The 25,410-nt window shown below is 40.9% G+C and overlaps 1 protein-coding gene across 8 annotated transcripts in view; it reads left to right on the forward strand.

Moving 5' to 3' along the window:
- The window catches only part of MECOM (MDS1 and EVI1 complex locus), a 341,624-nt gene that overhangs the window by 306,435 nt on the left and 9,779 nt on the right, over positions 1-25,410 (forward strand). For 3 of the 8 annotated variants that reach the window (XM_057411602.1, XM_057411607.1, XM_057411608.1), the window contains 7 exons: positions 409-625; positions 4,210-4,357; positions 5,403-5,559; positions 11,481-12,843; positions 14,805-14,892; positions 17,756-17,782; positions 24,919-25,085. In XM_057411602.1, the coding sequence (XP_057267585.1) occupies positions 409-625; positions 4,210-4,357; positions 5,403-5,559; positions 11,481-12,843; positions 14,805-14,892; positions 17,756-17,782; positions 24,919-25,085 (2,167 nt within the window). The remainder of the gene's footprint in view (positions 1-408; positions 626-4,209; positions 4,358-5,402; positions 5,560-11,480; positions 12,844-14,804; positions 14,893-17,755; positions 17,783-24,918; positions 25,086-25,410) is intronic. The other 5 variants (XM_057411603.1, XM_057411609.1, XM_057411604.1 and 2 more) reach the window with 5 other exon arrangements.

Below are 25,410 nucleotides of genomic sequence, written 5' to 3' on the forward strand. Positions count from 1 at the left end.
CTTCAGAACTCTATAAGCACCCTTCTGGCTATTTTAGATGCTGATGTTCCTGTCTAAATTAGTCTCCTTCATTCAGAAACTCGGAGACTGGCAGCCTCCACTGGGCATTCACCTAAGACCCTGTATTTCCCCATTTAGGGTAGTATATAAAGACACTGACTTTTTCCCTAAGCCAGTGTTAGGAACCCCTATTGGGTGTCACCCAGGGAATTAACAGGTAGGATTGCACTGTCATATACTGTAGAATTAAAGCATTATTATAAAGTGTTCTAAGGCATCCTTGTTTCTTTTGAGGTTCTTCTCTCTTTCACTGACTAGCCATTTATTTATCCACAGTGTCACCATACTCCTGCTGGGATGGTAGTTAAAAATGACTGAAAAGTGATGAGGTCTTCCTTTGTCTTCCAGAGGAGCGCCAGTATCGCTGCGAGGACTGCGACCAGCTCTTTGAGTCCAAGGCTGAGCTTGTAGACCACCAGAAGTTCCCCTGCAGCACACCTCATTCTGCTTTCTCCATGGTGGAGGAGGACTTCCAGAAAAAGCTTGAGAATGAGAATGACCTTCAGGATGTGCATGAAATCCAGGAGTGTAAAGAGTGTGATCAAGTCTTCCCAGACTTACAAAGGTGGGAGTAGATGCTTCAAACATTATTGAATGAGGCAAATTCTGTAATGGCATTAGTCAGATCATGCAGGGCATTCTCTAGGGCAGAACCTGATACTTTCACTTTCTATACAAACCAAAGACGAAGATGAGTAAGACTTCTATGCCAGTTGGTGTTTTATGGCATAGAAAACAATGGAGTCTCAATAATATCAGAAATTTGGTCCTTATACTGAAGTCCTTTGTAGGGACCTTAAATTAAGAACTAGATCTTCTAATAATCAGATCTTTTGCTGGCGTGAATTGGGCTTGTTGCAGTGAAATTAAAGGAGTGATGATTGTTCAGATCAATTAAGCTTATTGGTTTTAGGTAAAAATAACTTACAAGATCTCCAAGTGGTGTTCACTGACATTGCAGCTTTTATCTTTGCAAATAAACTGCGCTAGTTAGAGGCATGTTCTATTTGTGCTGAGAGAGTTGGGGTTGTTCAGCTTGGAGAAGAGAAGGCTCTGGGGAGACTTTACAACAGCCTTCCATACCTACAAGGGGTCTACAAGACCTACAGGAAAGCTGGAGGGGGACTTTTTACAAGGGCTTGTAGGGATAGGACAAGAGGAATGCCTTTAAACTGAAAGATGGTAGATTTAGATTAGATATTAGGATGAAATTCTTTGCTGTGACGGTGGTGAGGCACTGGTATGGGTTGTGTAGAGAAGTGTTTCAAGGCCAGATTGGATGGGGCTTTGAGCAGCCTGGTCTAGTGGAAGGTGTCTCTGCCCATGGTCAGGGGGTTGGAATTGGGTGGTATTTAATGTCCCTTCCAACCTAAATAATTCTATGATATATATGTCTATATGTTAATATATATTTATAGCTGTACTGTTTTGAAACACTGGGGTTCATCTTTTTCTTTTATATATATATATGTTTATAAATAGATGGACCCATGTGCATGTGTACCTGAAATATGCATAGAACGTAAATAGTAGTTATGGCTTTTATATACTGAATATCATTTACATATTTCCTGTCACTATAATTTTTTGTGGCTACTTAAAATACTGTATTGCAGTGCAGATTACAGCAAATTTTGAAAATCACTGAAAGATATTGATAGTACACAAGAGCTTCTGCAACACATCCCTCACAGATATACATCTTAGTGGTTTTCAGGACCAGGGAAAGGTTGACTCCAGCCAACATTTGATAGTAATGCTGAGGTGTCTCAATAGCAAAATCCTGGGCCAGATCTTCTACTGTGATGAGGCAGTGCATTCCTTAGGAAGCTGGTTTACAGCAGCAGCAGACCTGGGACATTACCTTTTGCTTTCAAGCAGAGTCTGTAGCACAGCTTTCACACTCCCACACTGACTTCTTCCCTCTCCACACTGTGTGGGCACAACCAAAGTGACTATTAACTGCCTTTTTAGGGACAGCAGCGTATTTATTTGCATTGCTCAATAATGATAAGCTCTTTAAATATTGACTTGTCAATTTAGAGTATTTTGTAGGTTTGTATTTTTCATAGAAATCTTTACTAGTCCATGAGTCAGGGTGTTGTGCTGTTGGAGGTCAGCATGGATTTGTGCATGCCCAGGGTTAACCCCATTGGACAACTCCTGAATCCTTCAGGTGCGGGTTCTGCAAGATAGAGCCCTCTCTCCCAAAACACAGGTGCTCCTTAGGTCCTCTTGATGGAGCAGAGGTGACAGCATCATGTGAGGTGTCTTTGGTCAGTGTACTGTATGACCCGATGCTTACACTTCTGCAAAATTAATGACACCGAAATAAAACACGATGTGTCAAACATTTCTCTCCGCATACTAGGTCAGCCAAATTGAGCTGGAATTTATACAGGCACAGGGTCTTATTCTTCACCTAATATTAAGCAGTATGAAGTATGTTAATATTAAGCACATGTGGCTCCATGTGTCTAATTTTCGATCTGAGTGATTGATTTGGAAGGGCTGATGTAGGTAGATAAAGTCAAAAGGGTTGCAGCAGTGTGGGTGAGGCAGGAGCCTGAACTGTAGCATTTTTCCATGTTGTGAGTTTTTCGGTGTTAAAGTTCTTTTCTGCCTGCAAACCAGAGGACGATATCTAACATATGGGAATCATTGAGGAAATGTAAATTTAGCTTAAAATATTAAATATTGAAGAGAAAGGGCAGAAAACAAAGAACAAGTCATCATAAATAGATGGGCAGTACTGTAAGAAAGAGTGAAAAATGAGAGAGAATGCAGTCATTCTCCGAACTCTTGAATTATTGAAAGGCTAATAACACCACAAAGACAGTTTGCAGCAAAAAAGTACCAAAGTGTGCTATATCCAGATTATATAAAACAAAAGGCCTGAATGAGACATGCTTGAGGGTATGCGTAATTAAATGGAGAAAGAGCTGAGCAGGAAGATGGAGATCTGAGGGGCCAGGACAGCCCAGTGCTGATGGCAGACCACGTAGCCATGGCAGGCGTCTGTGAGCTGGTGCCAGAGCTAGGGACAAGAGTCTCTCTGGTCTTACAGTGAAATTGTTTACCAGTGCATGATGGAGAGTCAATTGTTCCAGAAGTATTAGGAGGAGAAGCCAGAATTATTTTTCTCCCCCAAAGGAAGAAGACTGAAAGGGGTTAGAAGTAAAGAGCATCCACGGGGTGAATGCATTTCCATTGCCTGTGGTTAAGAATGGAAGTTGTTGTCAGGGCTGCACAACCCAAATAAGACTGTAAACCCAGCAGGTTTTGTCCACTGATTCAGCAGAGATCAGTGGGAGCTTCACTTGAGGAAAGATTGATGTGCTTCGGCATCTCAGGCTAAAAATCACAGTTTGCAGTGCTTTTTCTGTGAACCCACTCTTACGTTATGTAGTGATCCTCAAGTAATAGTGTGAGTTAGGACTTTGTATGTGACCAAGCAATACAGGTGTTTAGAAATATATATTTTCTACGAATTAATAATAAAACAGGAATTGAGAAAATTCAGAGACAAAAATGAATTCAAAGATGTGCAGCAGAAATTATGTGGAGATTGAATACCCTATTAATAGACTGAATAAGCTACTAAGAAATGAATAGCTAAACAATTGAACACAGTAAATAATAATCAGATATAACTTCTGTCATAGTGTACCATATTTGAGGCTTTTTATGCTCACCCTGTCCTGCTCCATTGGAGTTTCTCCTTATCTAGTCCTGTTGTAAGAAAAATTGACTCCTGTTAAAGGAGTGGAATTATGTCAGGTGGTGGGATCCAGGGTGTGCTTATAGGGAAAGTCATAAGGTAGAAATAATTCAGACTGCAGGGAAGAATTACCAGAGTGAAATACTGAGAGGTGTATGAAATAATCTCCTTAGGGAGCAATGTCAGTATCTTCTCCTGGAGCGTTTGCAAGTGGCCTGGCAAAACACGAGAGGATGTGTTATTCTGGTCAGAGTAGGATGTTCTTCCTGGCTGGGGTGAACCTGGTAATCAAAGGACTTGGGTTCATCAGGATTGGGCCTTTGGGGCTTTCTTAATTATTTTTTTTTTCTGTAATTATGTGTTCTGCTGTCTCCTCTTCCTATAAACCAGTGATAAACCCGCACTGAGCCCTGTTCCTGTTTCCGCAGCCTGGAGAAGCACATGCTGTCACACAGCGAGGAGAGGGAGTACAAGTGTGACCAGTGCCCCAAAGCTTTTAACTGGAAGTCCAACTTGATACGCCACCAAATGTCACATGACAGCGGGAAGCACTACGAGTGTGAAAACTGTGCCAAGGTACAGTGAATTTGTAGGCTGCCTGGCACTTCTTGTGCTGCTAGATGCAGGGGAACATAGAAATGGGGATGCCTGGGGCCGGGATGCTGGAGGGCATAGAGCTTCTGCCATGCTCCAAACAGTTTCTCAGGGCTTTACAATTCTACTTTATAAATATGTTATTTTTCTACCCCTTTTGATTTGGAAATGGCTGTGGAGTTTGAAATGGGTGTTGATGCAGGTTGTGGAGCATCCCTGAGCTCAGGGCTTGGTGCTTTGTGAGGACTGGTGGGGTGTAAGGAAGATCACTGAGAGGCAAGAAATCCTAGGGAAATGCAGGGCGGATGGGTTCCCTAGGCTGTGTGCCAGCTCTTGGGGCCAGAAACTTCAGGACACTGTTGCAGTGTATCAAAATAAGAAATAGCAATGGGTACCAGCTGCACAAGATGAGCACAACTATCTCATCTCTAGAGCATTTCTGTCGCTTCCCAGCACCAGGCTTGCTGTATAGATCATTTATATAGGATGTGGTGCTCCGTATTGCTTTTTATCAGATTCCCAAAGCTTGGGCCTTTTGCATGAGGACTTCCTTGTTTTCAAGTAGGTTTGTTGCAATAATGGGAATTCTATATTGAGCTGACAGTTGTAAGATGCAGCCAAGCCCTGGGTGCTAGGACTATGTCATCTACAGGATTTCTTGCTGTCACACACTCAGTTGTTGCTTTGAAGTATTTCTACTGCAGTAATGCTTAGAGGTTTCAAACAGCCACATTTTGACTCATTTTCTGTGAAGTCCCTGACCTCTCAAAAGCACAGTTTCTAATGGCAGGATCAAATGCAGCTGCTGCAGTGGCTGCAAAGGAGTTAACACATCCACCAAATACTTGGCTGATCCTGGGAAACTGAGGCCCCATCCTGCAGGCACAGCTCCCATTGACGTCGGTTAGTGAGGTTTTTAATCTTAAAGACTCCCAGACAGCTCTAAGGTTTGAATTTTAAAAGACTCTTGTAATAACTGGCTTCTTCAGCAGTCAAGTTTCTTGGTTAATCAGTACTCATTTCCTAGCAGGTTTTCACGGACCCCAGCAACCTTCAGAGGCATATTCGTTCCCAGCATGTTGGGGCTCGTGCTCACGCTTGTCCAGAGTGTGGTAAAACCTTTGCCACTTCTTCAGGCCTCAAACAGCATAAACACATCCACAGCAGTGTCAAACCTTTTATATGTAAGTCTTCAACTAAACGTCTTTGGTTAAGTTATGTCTCTTGTCATAAAGCAGTGTAATCTGGAAGCAGGAGGTTGTGTTGTGCTCCTTTCAAGTTTCTTACTGTTTTCACAGGGTCTGTGAGTTATTATATGAGTTCTGGGTAATTTGTAGTCCAATGCAGAGCATTATTTTCATACGGTTTTCCTTTTCAGACAGACACTGTATGCTGTATAAATGTACCTGCTGTCCTTAGGTTACTTTTTCCATGCACAGATGCAGAGAGCAAATGGGGAGTGAGATTTAGCAAGAAGGAGCCGTCCCAGTCTTGGTGGCTGCAGCCTTGTTGCTTTGCACTGTGCCAAGCTGACTGCTCTGCCTCCTGCTCCTCTGCAGCAACAGTCGTCCCAATGCTGCACCCTGTCCTGGATCCAGCCCTGCTGTGCAGGGCAGGGTTAGTGCTGACACAAGGGAGGAGGTGGCAGTGGCAGGGTGGTGGCACTGGTTGCCAGTACAGTTGGGACATGCTGTGAATTAGGAAAAGCCAGCAGTTCCTGGAAGGCAGCTTTGCTTTTGGGGTTAATTTTTGGGCTACAAAGTCTCCACAGCAGATGCCATGACTTTTGCTTGAGTTGGAAAATAAACCTTAGAGGCAGTAGATTTCAGTCAGAGGAGCTTGCCGCCCTCCTGAGGCTCCTGTGCACACCCCAAATTTAAGTATCAAGTTGAGCTATTAGATCTTTGCCAACAGCTGCTCCAGCTGTAAAACTTTCCTTGTATGTGGGCCTGACTCTGTACTGGGCTGTAAATTGGATCCTCAAAGTTTCACGGGTTAGTTTTACTGCTGAGCCAGATCCTACTAGGTAACGGTGCAGGTTGCTTTCTCTCCCTTTCACCAAGGAAGCAGAGGCAGAAAATATTTAAGAATATTGTTCTTGGTAGTGCTAATCTTCATCACAGTCTTTTCAGACACCTGCTATAGCTTGAAAGGTACGTTGTGACCACCTCCTGTACTTGTCTGTTAAACTTCATCTTCTGTTGCTCTCACCAATAATTTACCAAAATGTCAACACCACACCTGAACAAAGTGTCAGCTGCACACTAAGATAATTCCTCAAGAGGAGTATTGGCTTGAAAGACTCATTTGTGTGAAATCTGTATACCTGACACTGGGTTAGATAATAACTTTAGTTTGGGCTTCATCAATGAGGAAATGTATAATTAGATCCAGTAATAAATGTCACTAATAATTTTTAAACCTGATTACAGCTTAAGTAATTACACTTAAAGATTATAATTATTAGAGAACAGTAACTTCTGGCTAGGTAGGGAGACTTCAAATGGTCCTGTTGCAGTGCCCTACATAGAAGTCTGTAAGTGGCACCTCTTAGAAATGAAATAAGCTCTCAAATGCTCTTTGTAACTATTTATTCTGATAAATCAAACCAGCAACCAAGATTCTTCGTATGTACAGTGTGAGGGATGAAAACCCATTGAGCAACCTATGAGTAACAGCCATGTAATTGCAGAACAAAAGGGTTTGGAGGCCACATGTTTGGTAGGCTTTGCTGAGCGATGGGAGGGAGGTAGGGTCACCTAAAGGAGATATCTGTTTTCCACCAGAAGGCCACACACCATGATTTACTTGTACCAGTCTGTTTATGGCAACTGTCTCTTATTACAGTACACCACCCAAGCTTGAGTGAAAACTCACCAACACTAAGGTAATTACTCACTGCCTTCACAAAATCTCCAGCCTCTCCAAATAGAAACCACATGCCATAATAGGCTGAACATATTCAAAATAGTACAGTAATTTTTTTAATAAGCAGGAAATATGCAAACTAATTGCTGGCTAATTTGGGGTCTAGAGAGAATTGCGGTACAGAGTGTAAGTAGGCATGAGATGGATTTTTGCAATTTGGGAGCCAGATTGGGTGTTTGTGTTAAACCTGGGGTCTGTAGATCAATAAAACCTGCAACAGAAGAAGCTTCCATTAGAAATTAGTCACTTAGAAGTGTGGTATTGAGATTTAAAGGGTGTAATAAGGTGTAATAGGAGAAGTCAAACCCAGCTTCTGTTGCTTAGATATGTGGAAGCAATTAAAGTTGATAACCATCCGCATCTACTAAAGTCTAAGCAAAACTTCACTTGGAAATAAGTCATGTGAAGGAAAAAAGGTAGATCTTATAGCACAAATTTATCTGATGAGTCCTGACTCCTGGGAATATCCACAGAGGTTGAGGTGGTGCAATTGATTTAGACAGAGTCTCTGCAATTCACTGATGCCATGTTACGTCCTGGCTTCAGGCAGCAGTCCCCAAGAGAAGACAACTCTGGGGAGTAAGGGCTTCAGGCCTGGGCCCAAAATTTCTTTGCCAGCCTTGAAAGCCCATGGGTTGAATAGACTACTTGTTAAGTGCAAGAGGCACCTTGAGCAAGTAGCACCTCATTAAAGAACTGTAAATAACTTTTATGCTCAAAAACTTAGTCTTTGGTACAATTGGTAACTCTTTGATTGAGATTATAATAATAAATATTTACATATTGTAACAGTATCCCCATTATTGTTTTGATTTAATTTTAAAATTAGGATAAAATATCTTTAGTCAAATGATAAATTTACATCTCTTTTACTAGTTTGTAAGAATATCTTTCAATTGTGTGTATTTTGCTTTTCTCCAGAGTAAAATATTTCTTGGTTCTGTTGATTTTCGAGCATGTTAATGGAGAATAATAATTTAATAATGTACCAATATTTTTTAAAGGAGAACTTTCCAAACTTTAAGAAGACCAAATCTGTGGCATTACACCCCTTTTCACATGCTTGCCAGTCTAGCCTACTTGAGTGAAGTGTCATATTTAATACAGTCATGTGGATAAGAAGCAGGTCCTCACACAACCTGTTAGAAGATCAAAAGTTAACAAAACATGATTTGTTTTGAATTCTATATTGGCCTAACCTTGTAAATGCATGCATTGGAGATTTTCTTTTTTTTCAAAAGTATATATTGTTGATGCTCTACTGCTTATATGTTAGGCGTAACTCTATCAGTGTTTATTGATAGAGTTATCCTGCTTTACATAAAGAAAGGAGTTGACCCATAATGTCCATGATGAAGCTTGTGCAAACATGGATATGTCACTCTGAGTCACCCTTCTGGTCACTTTGATTTTGGTTTCTGTGATCAACCTGATGGGAGCAGGGGCAATTTTTGTGTAAGACCTCAATGGTGAGGGTAAGGGGCCTGATTCTGTACTGTGAAGTATGGAGGTGACTCTCATTTGTGGGAGCAGAAACCTTGCGCCTACAATTGGGCTAAAAATAGGAGAAAATAGCAAAAAACTGCAACAAACAAATGACAAATAGTTCTATATTAAATTTAAAAAATAGTTCTGTGTTAAATAGGCAAATAAAACATTTTCAAAAAAAAAGGAAACAGAAAGTACTTATCCAGAGAAAATCAAGCATTTACAAGGAACTAGAATAATCCTTTCTCTTTCTCTTCTCTTCTCTTCTCTTCTCTTCTCTTCTCTTCTCTTCTCTTCTCTTCTCTTCTCTTCTCTTCTCTTCTCTTCTCTTCTCTCTCTTCTCTCTCTCTCTTCTCTCTCTCTTCTCCTCTCCTCTCTCTCTCTCCTCTCCTCTCCTCTCCTCTCCTCTCCTCTCCTCTCCTCTCCTCTCCTCTCTCTCTCTCTTTCCCTTCCCCTTCCCCCCTCCCCTTCCCTTCCCTTCCCTTCCCTTCCCTTCCCTTCCCTTCCCTTCCCTTCCCTTCCCTTCCCTTCTCTTCCCTTCCCTTTTTCTCTTTATTCTCTTTTTTCTTTTCCTTCATGTCTTTATTTTTTCTTTATATTCCCTCTATTTTCTTTCTTTTTAATTTTATTTTTATCTTTTTTCTTTATTGTCTTTCCTTGTGAATGAAGATTTCCAGCAGGAACAGTAACTGATACACAGCAACAAACATTCTTCCTGAATTACCGCATTGCAAATTTCCTGTGTTTGGGCCCAATTCTGCACTCTTTACCCCATGAATTGTCCCAGGGATGTCAAAGGGACGTGAACAGGGAAAATGGGTAGATCAGGCAGGATCAGGCCTCAAACAATAGCAGCATTGTTGCTGAGACATGAAGCAGCCTGCTGAAGAGGTAAACAGTTAAGAGATGACAACAAGTGGTCAAGTTTCTCAAGGGCAGAGATTTAGAGGAGCAGGAAGGTTAGTGTGGGCCCTGGTGCGAGTGGAAGCTAGAGGACGTGATTGCAGTTCATGGGAACCAAAAGTGCAGGATGGGATACATTCAATTCAGTTTCCTTTGCAGGCTTAAAATAGAGCCATTGTAAATTATGTCAGTCTGTCTCGAATCATGAAAATGATTGTTGAAAAGGCCTCAGAATACACAATGTGTATTGTTGAGTGGCTTTGATGTGTGAAAGATGAGAGCTTATGATATAACACAAATTAAATAAAAATAAAGTGGCCACATGCTTTTTCCTGGCTGGGAAAAAAAAAAAAAAAAAAGGAAGGAAAGATTTATTGCAGAGGGATAACACAGCTTACCAATAATGTTTTTAAACTGTTAGAAGGAAGGTAAGGCAGAGGTATGGACAAATTTTAGCATAATGAAGAGACAAGAAATAGCACAGCCTTGGGACTTGCCTGATGCCCCTTCTCATGCCAGGAATGCCAAAAGGGAGCACTGGGGAGCTGAGCATTATCCTCTTCCAAGCCACATTTTAACTTACAGACTTACAATGTGGTTGCCCCAATTTGCTCCCTAAGGTCTTTATCAACCAGAAAGTTAGGGACCTGTAAAATCTCATTTATTTGAGCGATGTGATTCACTCTTCATGGCATCTTGCTTGTCATCACCGGGACAACTTTCTGCATCCTGCTACTAAAAATGGTTTCTGGAACCTATGCTCTGATCTGCCAAATGTTGCAGGTTAGATCAGGCCCATGAGCTTGAGGTAGATCTTCTCACATGTGTGGATTCAGGCTTTCTCCAAGTGCTGCTTTTGTGAGGCTGAAGCTATTCTCATCCCAGAGGAGTTTGAAAGGAAATCCATTGAACTGTTTTGAGCATCAGACATGCAAATAAATGCAGCTGCATTCTTAAATGAATTGTCAAAACAGAGTGTTTTTTTTTCATGTGCAAGAGACAAATAAGCAGCATTAAGACTAGTAAAATTATTGAAATGTGGAATTTAGAGTTACAGCACCCCAGGCACCTGTAAGGACTTACATGAATTTTACGAATAGAAGTGCCTTGGACATGTGAGTTATTCTAGCCTGGACTTCCATGAGATTAAATTATTAATTGTAAGTGAAAAAAAAAATACTGTTTGTTAATAAGGTTATGCACTTGAAAAGTGTCTGGTTGTCTCCTCCTTCACTTCTTTTGTATCTTTATGGTCTTGCAGACTGAATGCTCTGTGAGTCAGCTCTGACCACCTATCTCCTGTCTGGTCCTCCAATTATTTATTTTAATGACTAACTTTCCACTTGGTAATAGTGATCTAAATGGATGTCATTTGAAGACACAAGTGCTCACTGATGCAAGAGCGCTGTGGGTTCATACAGTGTTACAGCACTGAGTTATGGGTCTTGGCGTGGCTCTGGATGCTAATGCAAGATGGAATAACCTTACCAAATATGCAACACTGTGCAATACAAAGACCAAATAAGGAAACTTTGTCTTTTAGTGATTTCATACCTTTTCTGGTTTGTTGGAGTGGGTTTTGGTGCTGTCTTTAGACATTTGTCTGCTTGGATGCCTTGCCTTGGAAGGGTACAGTAGCTTTTTCTACATTTGTGCACCCCGACTTCTCCTTACGGCTTCCTAATTGACATTTGGTGGGTAAAAAAATGGTGGGTTTGCAAAATTTTGAGAGTGGGTGTAATTACCATAAAGCCTGAGATGTGTTGTTGTTGTTGTTTACATACAGGTGAGGTCTGCCATAAATCCTATACTCAGTTTTCAAACCTTTGTCGTCATAAGCGCATGCATGCTGATTGCAGAACCCAAATCAAGTGCAAAGACTGTGGACAAATGTTCAGCACTACGTCTTCCTTAAATAAACACAGGAGATTTTGTGAGGGCAAGAACCATTTTGCAGCAGGAGGATTTTTTGGCCAAGGCATTTCACTTCCTGGAACCCCGGCTATGGATAAAACGTCCATGGTTAATATGAATCATGCAAATCCGGGCCTTGCTGACTATTTTGGAGCCAATAGGCATCCTGCTGGTCTTACCTTTCCAACAGCTCCTGGATTTTCTTTTAGCTTCCCTGGTCTGTTTCCTTCAGGCTTGTACCACAGGCCACCTTTGCTACCTACTAGTTCTCCTGTTAAAGGACTACCGAGCGCAGATCAGACAAACAAAAGTCAAAGTCCCCTCATGACAAATCCTCAGATACTGCCAGCTACGCAGGATATTTTGAAGGCACTAAATAAGCAACCATCAGTAGGGGAGAATAAGCCAGTGGAGCTTCAACCAGAGAGGTCCTCTGAAGAGAGGCCACATGAGAAACTCAGTGACCAGTCAGAGAGTAGTGACCTTGACCTTGATGATGTCAGTACCCCCAGTGGCAGTGACCTGGAAACCACCTCGGGCTCTGATCTGGAAAGTGACATTGAAAGTGAGAAAGAGAAATTTAAAGAAAATGGTAAAATGTTCAAAGACAAAGTAAGCTCTCTGCAGAGCCTGGCTTCAATAAATAATAAGAAAGACCACAGCAATCATTCCATTTTCTCACCATCCTTAGAGGAGCAGACTGCGGTGTCAGGAGCTGTGAATGATTCTATAAAGGCTATTGCTTCTATTGCTGAAAAGTACTTTGGTTCAACAGGACTTGTGGGGCTGCAAGACAAAAAAGTCGGAGCCTTACCTTACCCTTCCATGTTTCCCCTCCCATTTTTTCCAGCATTCTCTCAATCAATGTATCCATTTCCTGATAGAGACTTGAGACCGTTACCCTTGAAAGTGGAGCCCCAATCACCCAGTGAAATAAAGAAGATCCCAAAGGGAAGCTCTGAGTCTCCCTTTGACCTCACCATAAAGCGTAAGGAAGAGAAGCCACTTACTCCTATACCCTCAAAGCCAACAGCCCCCTCTGTGGCCAGCCAGGACCAGCCTCTAGATCTCAGCATGGGCAGCAGAAGTCGAGCCAGTAGCACAAAACAGGCTGAGCCTCGGAAAAACCACGTCTTTGGAGAAAAGAAAGGAGGCGACCTTGAGCAAAGGAAAGCTTCAGAGTCCTCCTTGCAGCATGCCAGGCCTACCCCATTCTTTATGGATCCCATTTACAGGTAATGCACTACCTGCTGCCTTTCAGCATCCTTTGGTACAGACAGCTAGGTCTGCCATGGCCACCTGCCCATGGGTGCAGAATGATCCTGTTCCCTTTCCACTGTCCCTGGAGGCGTCATCCCGCCACCAGGAAATGAGGTGGCCCAGGCTGCCTGCTGACCTGTGCACCCACCTCAAATCTGAGCTGTTCAAAGCAAACCCTGGGTTTGGTAATGCCACATTTAGCATGTCTTCATGACTGCCCTTGTTGCCATGAGTCATTAGCTTGACATGCAGAAGATGAATATATTCCCTTACCCCTAAACTAATTATCATCAGTGTTGAATATTTGTATGTTTATTGTGTATTTGACATCACTGGTTTATCCCAAATTCCTTTTCTTCCTCAATGCTGCCCACTTGCCTTGGCTGCCCTCTGCCTTCCCATGCAGTGCATCTCACCAGGGTGCTGGTTGTACATCACCTTTCTAGTTCCTCCTGAATTAAATAGGAGTACAGCAAAAAACCAAATTTATCCTAGATGTATAAAAAGTGTGGAAATGAGAGTGATTTCTGCCCTTTTCTACCATTATTTCAACAATGGGTTGATTTCTCCAGGCATGTTGTGAATATAATTGGAGATACAGCATCCTTGTGTGTACAAAGCATAACCAATGGGCTAGTTAATCTGATCCACTTTATGAAATCAATGGGAGCCTCATCGTTTCCTTCAAAGGGTGCACAAGCAGACACTCTTTGTGTGCTGAGGTTTTAAAAAAAAAGTGGTAAAATCCTGACCTCTTAGTGTTCCCCAGTAGTGCTGAGATGGTCTCACTGGGATCTGGATTTCACCTGCATCCTGTGTACGTCATCTGTTCTTTGCCCTTCACCATTCTGCTCATATATCTGTAACCAGCCAAAGTCATTCATCTAAATTAGAGAAATATTAGCCATAAAAATATTTGTCTGTAATATAAATGACTGATTGTACAGCCTATTGTTAAAAATTGTTACAAAAAATTGCTGCCATGTAAATGCTGTTAATTTATTACTTTATCTGAAAAAGAAGTGCTGTGGGCAGAGTTTTTGAGGAAAGCTTTCATATAAAGGTATGCATTATGAAGAAACCGGATATGATGCTATTTACTGAGATGGTTTTATTCATGCTAGATTGATATCTGTAGTAGACCATAGGTTTTCTTTGCGTCATATTCATTTTAAGTGCCTGAAGCAGTGGAAATAATGATCCGTGTTTTATGGTCCTGCATTACAAACTAATGAAATCTGTACAAATTCTGGCAGTAGCACAAGGCAAATTGTTACCGAGGATTTTTCCTTTGCTGTGAGTTACAGCTATGTATGGACAACAGAATCTGTCCCTTAAACCATACACATCAGTAACAGAAAAAGCAAAAACTTCAAATTTCCACACTGCTTCTGAATTATCTGCTCTGTATTTCACTGCCTAAATGCCCACGAGTTGACCACAGTCTTTGTTCCTGGCATATTGTATTCATTGTGTTCCTACAAGCCTGCCTTTCCCTGCTTGTGCACAGTCATGCAGAAGGAGATGTTTCCAGGATGGTGACTGTGATGTCTTGCATAGGCAGACAAGGGGCCCATTGCTCAAGGGTCCCTGTTGCCTTGAATTCCTCTCCTCTGAGTTGCCTTATTTCTTTATAAAAGTGCTCAGTAGTTAGTCACTGGTTCCTGTTATAATAATTAAACAGTCTTTTGAAATGGGATTATTTCCTCTGTAAATGGCATAATCTTCCTTTAATGGCAATTCACATCCCCTACCTGAGGTAATGAGTTGTATGTGGGAATCAAGAGTTGACTATATACTTCCTTATATTTTACCATTATCTCTGAGAAAAAAAACCACTTGTTGTATAATTGACTATTTTAAACATGAGTAGCTGTATGATTATTAATATCTGAGACTGATTCATCACACGCAAATCTAATTTTAACATTTACAGAGTAGAAAAAAGAAAGTTAACAGACCCACTGGAAGCTTTGAAAGAGAAATACTTGAGACCTTCCCCGGGCTTCTTGTTTCATCCACAAGTAAGTATTTTGGGAATTTAGATGTTGTAAACAAGCCTGTTGATGCTTCAAAGCAGGTGCTGAGAAATGAATGCAGTCTTAGTCATTTTTGGATTTCCTAAAACACATAGCTTTTGCTGTACCATTGTGGTGGAAGAGCGTAAGCATTGTTCTGAGCTTCTTGATGTTTTGCAGATGAAACAACATGTTTTGATTATAGAGGAAGCCAGATTCCAACTACATGTATGGTTTAGAACTGTGTTCCTCCAAACCATAGTGTAGCTAGCAACACTTGCAGCTACCTGTGTCTTCTTCAGCGCTCTCCCATGCTCTGGCCTGTTGTGGTGGAGTCTATTGATTACAAGGAGGCAATGTAGATTCAAAGTTGGGCCAACAAAGCTGAAAATCCTAGTGGCCAATATTTAGAGAATTCCAGAAAAGATATAAGAACTTCTACCCGGTGCTTTTAAGTCTCATAATGCAAATGCTTCATCTTTTTTTTTTGGTAGCCATTGTGGGCAATAGTGTGTGGAATTTCTTTGTAGGATCCCTGCTCTTCCGCATCTGAAGACATGCTATCTGAGAGGGCTGCTGTCTTGTTCATAGTCATAATCTTGCTGCTTATTTGCTGAAAAACAAACATTTAGGATGGTGTCCCTAAAATCATGTAACAACTGCAGTGTGTATATGAATACAAAAAGAGGACTTCCATGTAAACTATATGTTGCTTCAACAGCACCAAACCCTTGTTTTGGCTTCCTCTTCCTTGCTCAAGGAGATATTGCTAAATATTTGTGTTAAATTTTATGCCTAAAATAAAATTATATTTGCAGATTTGAACCCCTTGCTGAGTATGGGCTGTTTCATCCTAACAAGAACACCCCATATGTATGTTGCATTTTAAGCACACACACAGGAGCTGATGTTTCTGGTTCAACTTCCTCTGAATTCCTGAACAAGCCATTCCAATAATCTACTATCACTTGCTTTTTTTTTTTTTTAATGAAGTCAACAGTTGTTACATACTGTATGGAATAGATTCTGAAACATGGGACTTCTGAGGAACTGGGAAGAGTAGCTGATGGCATATATAGTTGCAAGATGCACAAACATAATGCTATTGCAGTCTCTATTAGTAGAGACTGCAGACACCCCCCCCCCATTACAGTTCCAATGTCTGAAGAAAGTGACAGATCTAGCAAGTATTAAAATCAGTAGAATTTATGTACAAGATTTAACAGCAGCTCAGCACCTCTTGCTGAGTTACCCTATTTGCCCAAGTTGCAAAGCAGCAAGTAAAAATTCCCATTTCATGGCAGACAGTACTAATGCACAAATACACAGACAGGAGCTACATCCTCTTGGTGTTCCCTGGTGTAAAACCAGGCTGGTTCCTCTTCTGGCGAGTGATTCTATTAGAACAGTGAAGGGCCTGCAAATTAGTAGTAAATTATTAAAATGAAGGCATTTTAGGTACTGTATTCATGGAAGAAATAGTGTTATTTTGCTTTGTGACAGCTAGCTTTTCAGGAGGTGTAAACTGATTTTTGTTTAGTGAAGTTGGATTCAGAGGGCTCTGAAGGTTTTGTCTCAGGTCGGTCTGATGATGATGGTAGGTAGCATGATTGGTGAGTGGGAAAGGAGGCTGCTTGGGTAAAATGCACCCTTAGGAGATGAATGGTGAGTGGGGAAACACCTGGATACTCTTCTGTGTAGCATTATATGACTGAGTTACCCAGGGAACTGGAGGAGGGTTAATAGGAGTTAGGCGAGGATACTGTAAGTGAGCAGGTGAAATAGAGACATTGGGCATTTTACCATTAGCAGACAGGATGCTGGGATTTCACCCTTCATGATTATTTCGCAGTTGGTGAAATCTATTGTTGGTGCCTGTGGAAGGTCCCAGCTTGGTCACCAAGTCTTTCAGTATGAGCAGGAGGTGACAGATGCCACCTCCCTCCTGCAGTGCCAGCTGAGGTGGGGCAGAGCCAGCACCCTCTGGCAGGAGGGAGGGCTGGTCTTACACCTATCTGGCTGAACCCATTTCTCCCCATTTCTCGTTGTGCAATAGAAAAAAAAATTCTATGGTAAAGACTGTCTTTCATTTTATCACCTGCCTAGCTGCTAGAGATGTCTTTGACTTGGTGTGAGATGCATGGATACAAAGGTCATGAGTCTAAATATATGCTCTTAATACATTATAAAAGAAAACTAAAGCACCATCACATCCTGTCAAAAAGGTAATGCCAAAATCTTCTTTCTTGCAGACTTTAATAGAAAGGAATCTCTTGTTTGGAAAGGCAGAATTTGGCTTGGTATTTATAGAGAACTGGGGAACAGCTTGCAGAAAAGCTGTTTTTCCTTCACAGTCCTGTTCACCCCTGTAAAAGCACAGGTGTGGAGTGTACTGCAAGTTTTCATTTTCTGCTGGCAGGATTAAACTGCAAAATTATTGTTTGTGTCCTAACAAGTTTGTGTTTCTGTGGTTAAATTTATTTCTGAAACTTGCCATCTGCTGAAGCAAGGTTGTTTGTTTGTTGTTTTTTTTAACTGGATAGTATGAGAGCTAACAGGTAAATCTTTAAAATAGTTTTCTGAAATAGAGATTTAAACTCTCCAGTCCTTACCCAGTCCCTGCTTCGGCAAAATTCCTCCCAGTGGTAGTGGCCTGAAAGCTATGAAAATAAGATCATTTCATGCTGTTTCACAATAATTTGCCATTGCAAGGATTACATGTTTAGGGAAACAATACGCCGATGTAAGAAATCATCCAGACTAACATTTTTATTAGTATCTTTAAATAAAATCTTAATTAGTAGAGTGATTGCAGTGAGGGTTCCAGTGCAGGAATAATGTGTTGTTTTTGTTTCAATTTTGCTCCCAGTTCCAATTGCCTGATCAAAGAATTTGGGTAAGTTAATGGCTTATATTTTTGATTTAATCATTGTGAAATAAATTGCATAAGAAAAATAAAATATGACAGATAACTTACCACTCAATTATGGAGCATGCCACAATTTCCTACAGAGTGTTGTAGCTGTAGCAGATAAATAGCCTCTTATGTCAAACTGGCTTTATTTTTACCTACCTAATCCTGCTGGTTTTATTTGGTGAAGGCAGTGGGAGCTTTACCTGAGTGAGGGTTTCAAAATGCAGTCTTTATTTATATTTAACTGAAATTTTTCCAAGCCTTTGGAAGCCTTTGGAACAATTTGGAAATCTCTGTTTCCTTCAGAGATCGCAGTGAAATTTTCAGGCTGAAGTCTCAATAGATTGCAGTAGTTATAAACATTTAATATTTGCTTGATACATTAAAATACATGGCCTCAGAGGGCTTCACATTTCTATCTCGCATCGACTTCAGTGGGAGTTAGTCACTTTAATAGCACTGAAGTTTTGAGCTTAACTGACCCCATTTATTTTACATGGTTTTGGGTCAGATTTGTCCTGTGTGTATACTTACATCATCACCCTTATGCAAACAGGAATTGTACTAAAAAAGTATTATTGGATAAATTTGAACCTCCTCTTCTATTTTCACAAAGTGTTATTTTTAATACTTTTAAATTGTTCATGAAAAAAAAAAAGATCCACAGCAACTGCTTTTGCAGATGCAACTCAAACCATGTTTTGCTTTTGCATTGCTGGCTCCTCAGCTGCAGCACTGAACCCATAAATACTTGTCCCACATTTTTCCCAACCTTCAGGCTTCAGAAGGGAGAGCTGGAGCCAGCCGGCTGCAGCTCAGGTCCTGACTCACTGTCACTCACCACTTGCAGTGCGAAGTGGACTAATTTCACAAGACAAAGCCAGAATTTCTCAAAATGAGATCTGAGATCCTCATGTACTCCTTCCCATGTGTGTCTCTACGGGGCTAGTGCAGGAGTTCTCAAAGGTGCTGCACCTGCATATTGGCACTTACCCCTTCCTACTGTCATCTGTGTGCCATCCAAAAGCAGTGATGGACCTTTGCTTTGTGCACACATGGCTTTTAATCACATTTTCTTCCTGTAAGGCAACAGTTTATGCAGCTGCATAAGATGCGCTAGAATCCTGAGATAAAAGGAGCTAGGCAAGCACCAAAGGACTCCTGCAAGCACCAGAGATGCTGAATGAGCTCAACAGGTAGGAGGGAGGGTTAGATACCAGACTTAGAGAGCACAAAAGGTCAATCTCAAACATTTTCTTTGCAGCAGAGGGAATCCAGTGCAGCACACGAAAGTATCACGGTAGGATTTGTGATTTGGCCTAGGCACCCTGAATCCCCAGAAAGGTGGCTATGTTTGGGCATAATTGGCAAGTTGAAAACTTCAGTGCAGCCTTTTTCTTCTGTCTGCTTTCTTTGACATTGTCTTGGTCCTCAAATTTCCATCATCCTGCTTTTTTTTGCGAGTGCATGTCTCCTGGCTATGCTAGTGCTTCAAGCAGCTGCAGCAGAAATAGGTATTTAAAATATAAAGTGCCTAGAGCAGGGTGCTGATTCATGGATAAATCTTCATCTTGAGAGATTTGAACACGTCATGCAAGCCTTTCTATCTCAATATGCCAGTTGCATGTGCCATATATTTCAAGATTATTTCAGATTGTTTTTAACTGTTTGGCAGGGACCCTATAGTGCAAATCAGTGGCAACACCCTCTCTTGAATAGATCATGATTTATTTAGTCTGTAAACTCTTTCATCTTCTTCTGGTCCCATCATGAAAAGGTTGCTATAAAGTGGTTCTGTAATTAGAGTCATACTTTATTTGCAGTAGCTTTATGGAGAATCATTGTAAATAATTAAAACAATTTTACAAATAAATTAAAAGAAATTTGGTGAGTGCATTAACAAAGGTTTTATTTTACTGGGCTTATTTTAGGACACAGTCCATTCTGTTAGGTCAGCTAAATCCCCACCAACTGCCTGAATACAAATAGAGTTATTCTGGAACCATACTGCAGATCAGCAGGAGTTTCTCTACACTGCTTCATAAAGTTCAGTTGCGTGTGATAGGTCTCTTGAATGTGAATATAGCTCAGCCAAGTTCCATGGCTGGAAGTCCAAATACACACAGTTTCAAGAAAACAAATTTGCAAGTCATAGTTCTTCAAGAAAGCATTATAACTTGCACTGGTGAGGAAGAAATCCTGAGCTTTAGCGAGTGGGTTTTCAAGATTTCTTTAAATAACACTAGTAAAAATAGATAGCAAACATTTGAGCAGGTTTGGTTTTATTTTTTTTTCCCATGAGTTACAGCCATAAAGTCAGTTGGTTTTGCGATAATAGCAATGAAGGAGTTGCGTTTGTAAAACATGAGGTCATGTAATTCATGACCTTGTCTGCTAGATTATTTCATATCATCAGGTTATTCTTAAAAACCAGCAACAACAAACTTTTGCTTTATTTATGCCACTTTTTCTTCTGTTGGTTAATAAATTTTAAGACAAATGTTCAAGGCCCCTGCTGATGATATCTTGCCCATTGAAATGTTTATAAATACTGGTTTTAGCCGATTATGGTAATGTCTGCATTTTTGAGTCGGAGCTGGGGAATTGCGACTGCATATTAGTTTGCGTCAGTAGGAGGTTAATAGCCTCTCAGGGAGCTGGTGGGAGGTGGGGGAAAGCTGCTTACTTTTCCAGACATCTGGACACAGATAGAATCAACAACTCTTATATATGTAAATCAGAAGTTGCTGTTCTATATAAAATACTGTCATTCACTGATCTCAGATTAGGAGCAGACATGACTTGTCCATAAGGCAATAGCTGTATGTAAAGCATGTAATAGGATCTTCTCACTCTCCTGACTCCTCAGAGAGCTTTCATTGAGATGGCAATTATACTAATCCCATCCTCGGGGTCAAGCAGTGCCTTCCTCCCCAGCTCCGTTCAAGGATCACCGGAGCCCTTGGGCACTCAGCTGGTGTGCAGACCCCTCCTGAAAGCCCAGCAGCTTCAGCCACACACCTGCCTCCGTGGTGGTCCCCAGGACCATCCCTGGAGAAATGAGATGTCCACAAGCACCCACCTAACTTCTCGGGACACATGCTATCCCTGACATCTTGCTCCAGAAGTTTGGTGGATTGCTGATTCATAGCATCTCTATGGTCAATGCAGTTCCTATGGAGGCAAGACTTGCTTTACCATCAGCAGTAATGGTGTTTTGAAGGAATAAGAGTTGCTTTGGTTGTGTTTCAGCTGGAAGAGGGAGTTTCATTGATGAAAAGGGGAAGTCATCTTCTGGGTTAATAATTATTAACCCTGTCCAAAAAAAAAACCCAAACAACACAACAACAGTCTTGGAGAAGAAAAGCTAAGAATAAATTTGTGATATTTACCCTCATTGAAAATGATCAGTGAGTCCACCTTGTGGTGGTGTCACTGGGCTCTGAACACTGGCGTATGCCTGTAAATGACATAGGAAGAAGGGTGAATAGGCAAAGAGTAGAGTTTGAGAAGAGTATTTTATTGAGAATAGCTAAATCCAAAGCTAACTATGAAGATTTTGCAGAAGATTCATAGAAAGCTGAGTCACCAGGGATTAAAACAGCAGTAAAACTCAATGTCAGTAATACTGAGGGGAAAGTGTGACTCTTAAAACTCATGTCATTCAAGAAAAAAATATTCAAGTTGATAGTTTTATGAAAAATAACAACTGAGTGCTTAGCAGAAATGGATTGAAAATATTATTATGTTATACTGCCTTCAGGTCTTGAATACAGCTGAAGACTCTCTCAAAAAGGAGAAAGTAGAATTAGAAAAGACAGAAAAGTGCAACAGTGATGGTCAGAGGTAGGGAACAGATTCCATACAAAAAGAGACTAAGCACATTTTGAATTTTTTTTTTTTTTCTTGGAAAAAAAATGCCTGAGGGAGCTGTGTCCCAGCTCTAAGAGACCATGAATGGTGAGCAGAAATGGTTATTCATTACTTTCAACAATACCAAAAACCAAAATGAGGGGCACCCAGCTGAATTATCAGGCAAATGGCTTAGAAGAAACAAAAGCCAGTGTCTTTTTATATGCACCTAATTAAATTGGCAAACTCTCCTTGACAAAAATGTAAATGGATTCAAAAAGGGTTTCACCAGGTGAATGGGAGCAGCAGCCACCAATGAACATTCGACACCATAATCAAGACCCAAGCCCCAGTTAAGTCTCTTGCACCTCTCATTGCTGGTGTGTGACAGAAGACACTGGAGTGAAGGTTTGTCCCTTGCCTGCTCTCCTGCACATCCCCTGGGGCCACTACTTGAAACCAGGATGTAAGCTTCCCAAAAATGTCTGTTGCAGGTTTATAATTCCTGCTTGGTTTTGGTGCTAAAGTTAGTCCTCAGTGCGACAAACCCCAGATTTCACATTACTCAGTTAATATTTTGCAGGTAGACTGATGAGCAGGGGCTGTCTACCTGCATATAAAGAGCTTGTGGTCTGGGCTGGCAGGATTTTGTGGGCTGTAACAAGCCCATGCAGCCCAGGTGCCTAATTTGCAATAGGGAATTGCATCCCAAATGCCCTGAGCCCCAGCAGCGCACTTAGGACTTATGAGAAAATGCCCCAATTTTTGGCTCTTGTGCTGCTGAATTTCTTGAAAAACATAAGTCATACCAGGTAGCTACATAGATCAGTCTTAAAAAAACAATAGTCATTCCTACAGTGAGAAACATATTTTTGGAAAGCAAGTAATACTGTAAAATGATTGGAAGTGCTTGTGTTTCCTCTGAATAAGAGATTTAAAATTAGATGCTGATTTCATACCTGTTTTTGGACTGATGTAATCCTGGAGGCAGTGTTGGAGGTAGTTTTGCTCTGCACTGCCACACATTAGAGAAGAATCAGTCCCAATTTCTCCTCTGCAAAATCATGGAAATAAGAACTAAAAAAAAAAATAAGCATGACTAAGCCATTTCAAATCTAACGGGGAAAATAGTTGCCTTAATGTATTACTGTAGAGGACTGAGTACATGAGAAATGATGATCCAAAAATGATTTAAAACCAGTAGATAATGCAACTGACTTGAATATTAAATATACATAAATAAAACATATTATTCTTCACCGTAAATATGTGCTATCATAACCCATGCACTGTCTTGTCGCTGCTAATCACCCTGAAGGCCAAAGGTCATTTTTCATTCAAACCATTTATTTTCTGCAATTGCAAAATAGACGAATGAATTCTTGTGGGGAACAATTAGAAGGAATTAAAGACAATGGAAAGACTATTATAAAAGCTTTAAGAATCAATTCTGACTAAAGAAGATGATGAAGTCATATAAAAAGAAATATATGGTAACGTTGAGTTTGTATGGGTCGATAATGACATCTCAGTGCTGAGAGAGAATTACCTTCTCTCCCAACAACATCATCATTACATATCTCATGCCTGTGATCAGTACATGTCAAAATCCTTCATATTGACAAATGTGCTGTCCACTTGCATCTGTGGAGAATGTTTTAGCAGCTGAGTGATTATGAATCAAACCCCAGAGCTTACAGCCCCTACTGCCTCACAATGCTTTCACATTTGTTGTCTGACAAGTAAATGTATCTTAACTTCCCTCTGAGATTTTTTTTCACCAAGTTTGATAAAAGATGTTTGGCAAATTGGCAGTGGTACCCTGTACATTGCAATTTGTACTCGGCATTAGGAATGTGAGCATGAAATGAAAGGGCAAGCTACAGGCTAAAAGAAAAAAGAAACAAACCCACAACCCAAAGCCAGAGCTAACCAGCACGTGAATAGTCATTCCAGGAGACGAATACACAGCTCTGACCATTAAAATAAAATTTAAAAAAACAAACAAACCAACCAACAAACCAACAAACCACCAAATCCAAATGTGCAATTATTCCCATTAAATAAAATTTTAAAACCCCAGCAATCGGAGCAGTCTCTTACGGATTTTGAAGAAAGGGTTGTAAAGGTGTTCTCAGCTGAGGAGCATTCAGCATCTTGTCTTTCTTGTAATTTCTTCCTTCATTACAAGCAAGGTATTGCACAGGGCTCATGCTGTGATTTTTATGCTTTGTATGTAAGATCTTGGGTTTCTTCTTTTTTTATTTGTTTGTGGTGTTACGAAGAGGCAGATGGTTACTCTTGCCTGTCAGAGGGCTCAGCAGCAGTCATGGACTTTCCAAGTGACAATGTTTGAGATTTTGGAGCAGGTTTTGATGGTTAGATCCAGACACCTTAAAGGAAGTCCAGAAATTATGTAATCTCTACTCCCTGAAAATTACAGACAGCTTAGAGTGGAGATACCCCAAAGCACATAGGGTTTACAGACAACAAAAGGAATATTAAGAGGTTGAAATATTCAGAGAAAAAATAGGATAGGCATCTAACAGATAATGTAAACACATAACATCAAACCCACCAAAGGTTTATTTCTTACAGATTTGTCTCATAGTCTTTGACTGTGATGGGCCATAATACTGGACTGAATGTTTGCATGTAGCTGCGACATTGATGGAGCCTCTCTGGATATGGCTTCTTGCAGATCTTGGTTGAGCTAGAGTGTTCATAAGGTTTCCTCTGCAATATTTGTCCTCTGCAAGTCCTGTAAAAAGGCCCAAACTGCAGTAATTGAGTTGTTGTTGGGGTCTTTATTTTTTCTATTGATTTGGTCCAAAATGGCCAATGGTTTCAGTAGATGGGATTCATAGACACACGGGTGCAAACCCACAGACCATGACTGCGTAAACTGGAATTTTATAGAAGCTCAGGCTTAAAAATAAGAAGAAATGAACACTGTCTAATTTAGATGTTTGAAAGCAGCTTTCCGTTATAGCAATTAGGACAGGAGTCCTGCTATATGCTGGCATTGTACAGAAACAGCACCATGCTGTAACAGTTATAGGCATTATTTCAAGTGGGACAACATCATGGCCCTGACCTTGCCTAATGTGCCCCATAATTTCTGAGACTGCAGCTCTACGTTTGGTTGGGTTTTTTCCTTCCTCTTATTTTGTCTCTTGGCAGTGTATGTTCTTTGCATTTTGTGTTTCCAGTGACAGACAAAGCAGTATTTACCATGACAGGTTCTGTACTATGTTCTGTTGCAGATGTCAGCTATAGAAAACATGGCTGAAAAGCTGGAGAGCTTTAGCACCCTAAAACCAGAGGCCAACGAGCTGATCCAGTCGGTGCCGTCCATGTTCAACTTCCGTGCTCCACCGAGCACTCTGCCAGAGACCCTGCTGCGGAAGGGCAAGGAGCGCTACACCTGCAGGTAGCCCCAGGGCCACCCCATGCTGCTCTCTCAGGCTTCTAAAATACCCCCTGCTCAGATGGTTGACAGGGACTGTGGCAGGTCTCAGAGCTCTGTGTGCCCAGTGAAACGTGGAAAGTGTTTTGCTTTGGGGGTCTTATTAAATTATTGGTGTTATTGCCCTGTATCATACTGGTTTGATAAATGAGGTGGAAACTATTACATAATCAATCCTTTTTTTTCCAAATTTTCTCATAACTTTCATATACACAAGTGTGCTTTCATTACTGTTTTTCTTGATCATAAACTACAGATGTGTTTTCTCAGGTTTCTGGTTTTAATATCC

This window comes from Pezoporus wallicus, unplaced genomic scaffold (genome assembly GCF_028554395.1).
Source record: "Pezoporus wallicus isolate ANWC-B61680 ecotype Strahan unplaced genomic scaffold, APGP_CSIRO_Pwel_v1 contig_6899, whole genome shotgun sequence".
In the NCBI taxonomy this organism is placed as follows: Eukaryota; Metazoa; Chordata; class Aves; order Psittaciformes; family Psittacidae; genus Pezoporus; species Pezoporus wallicus.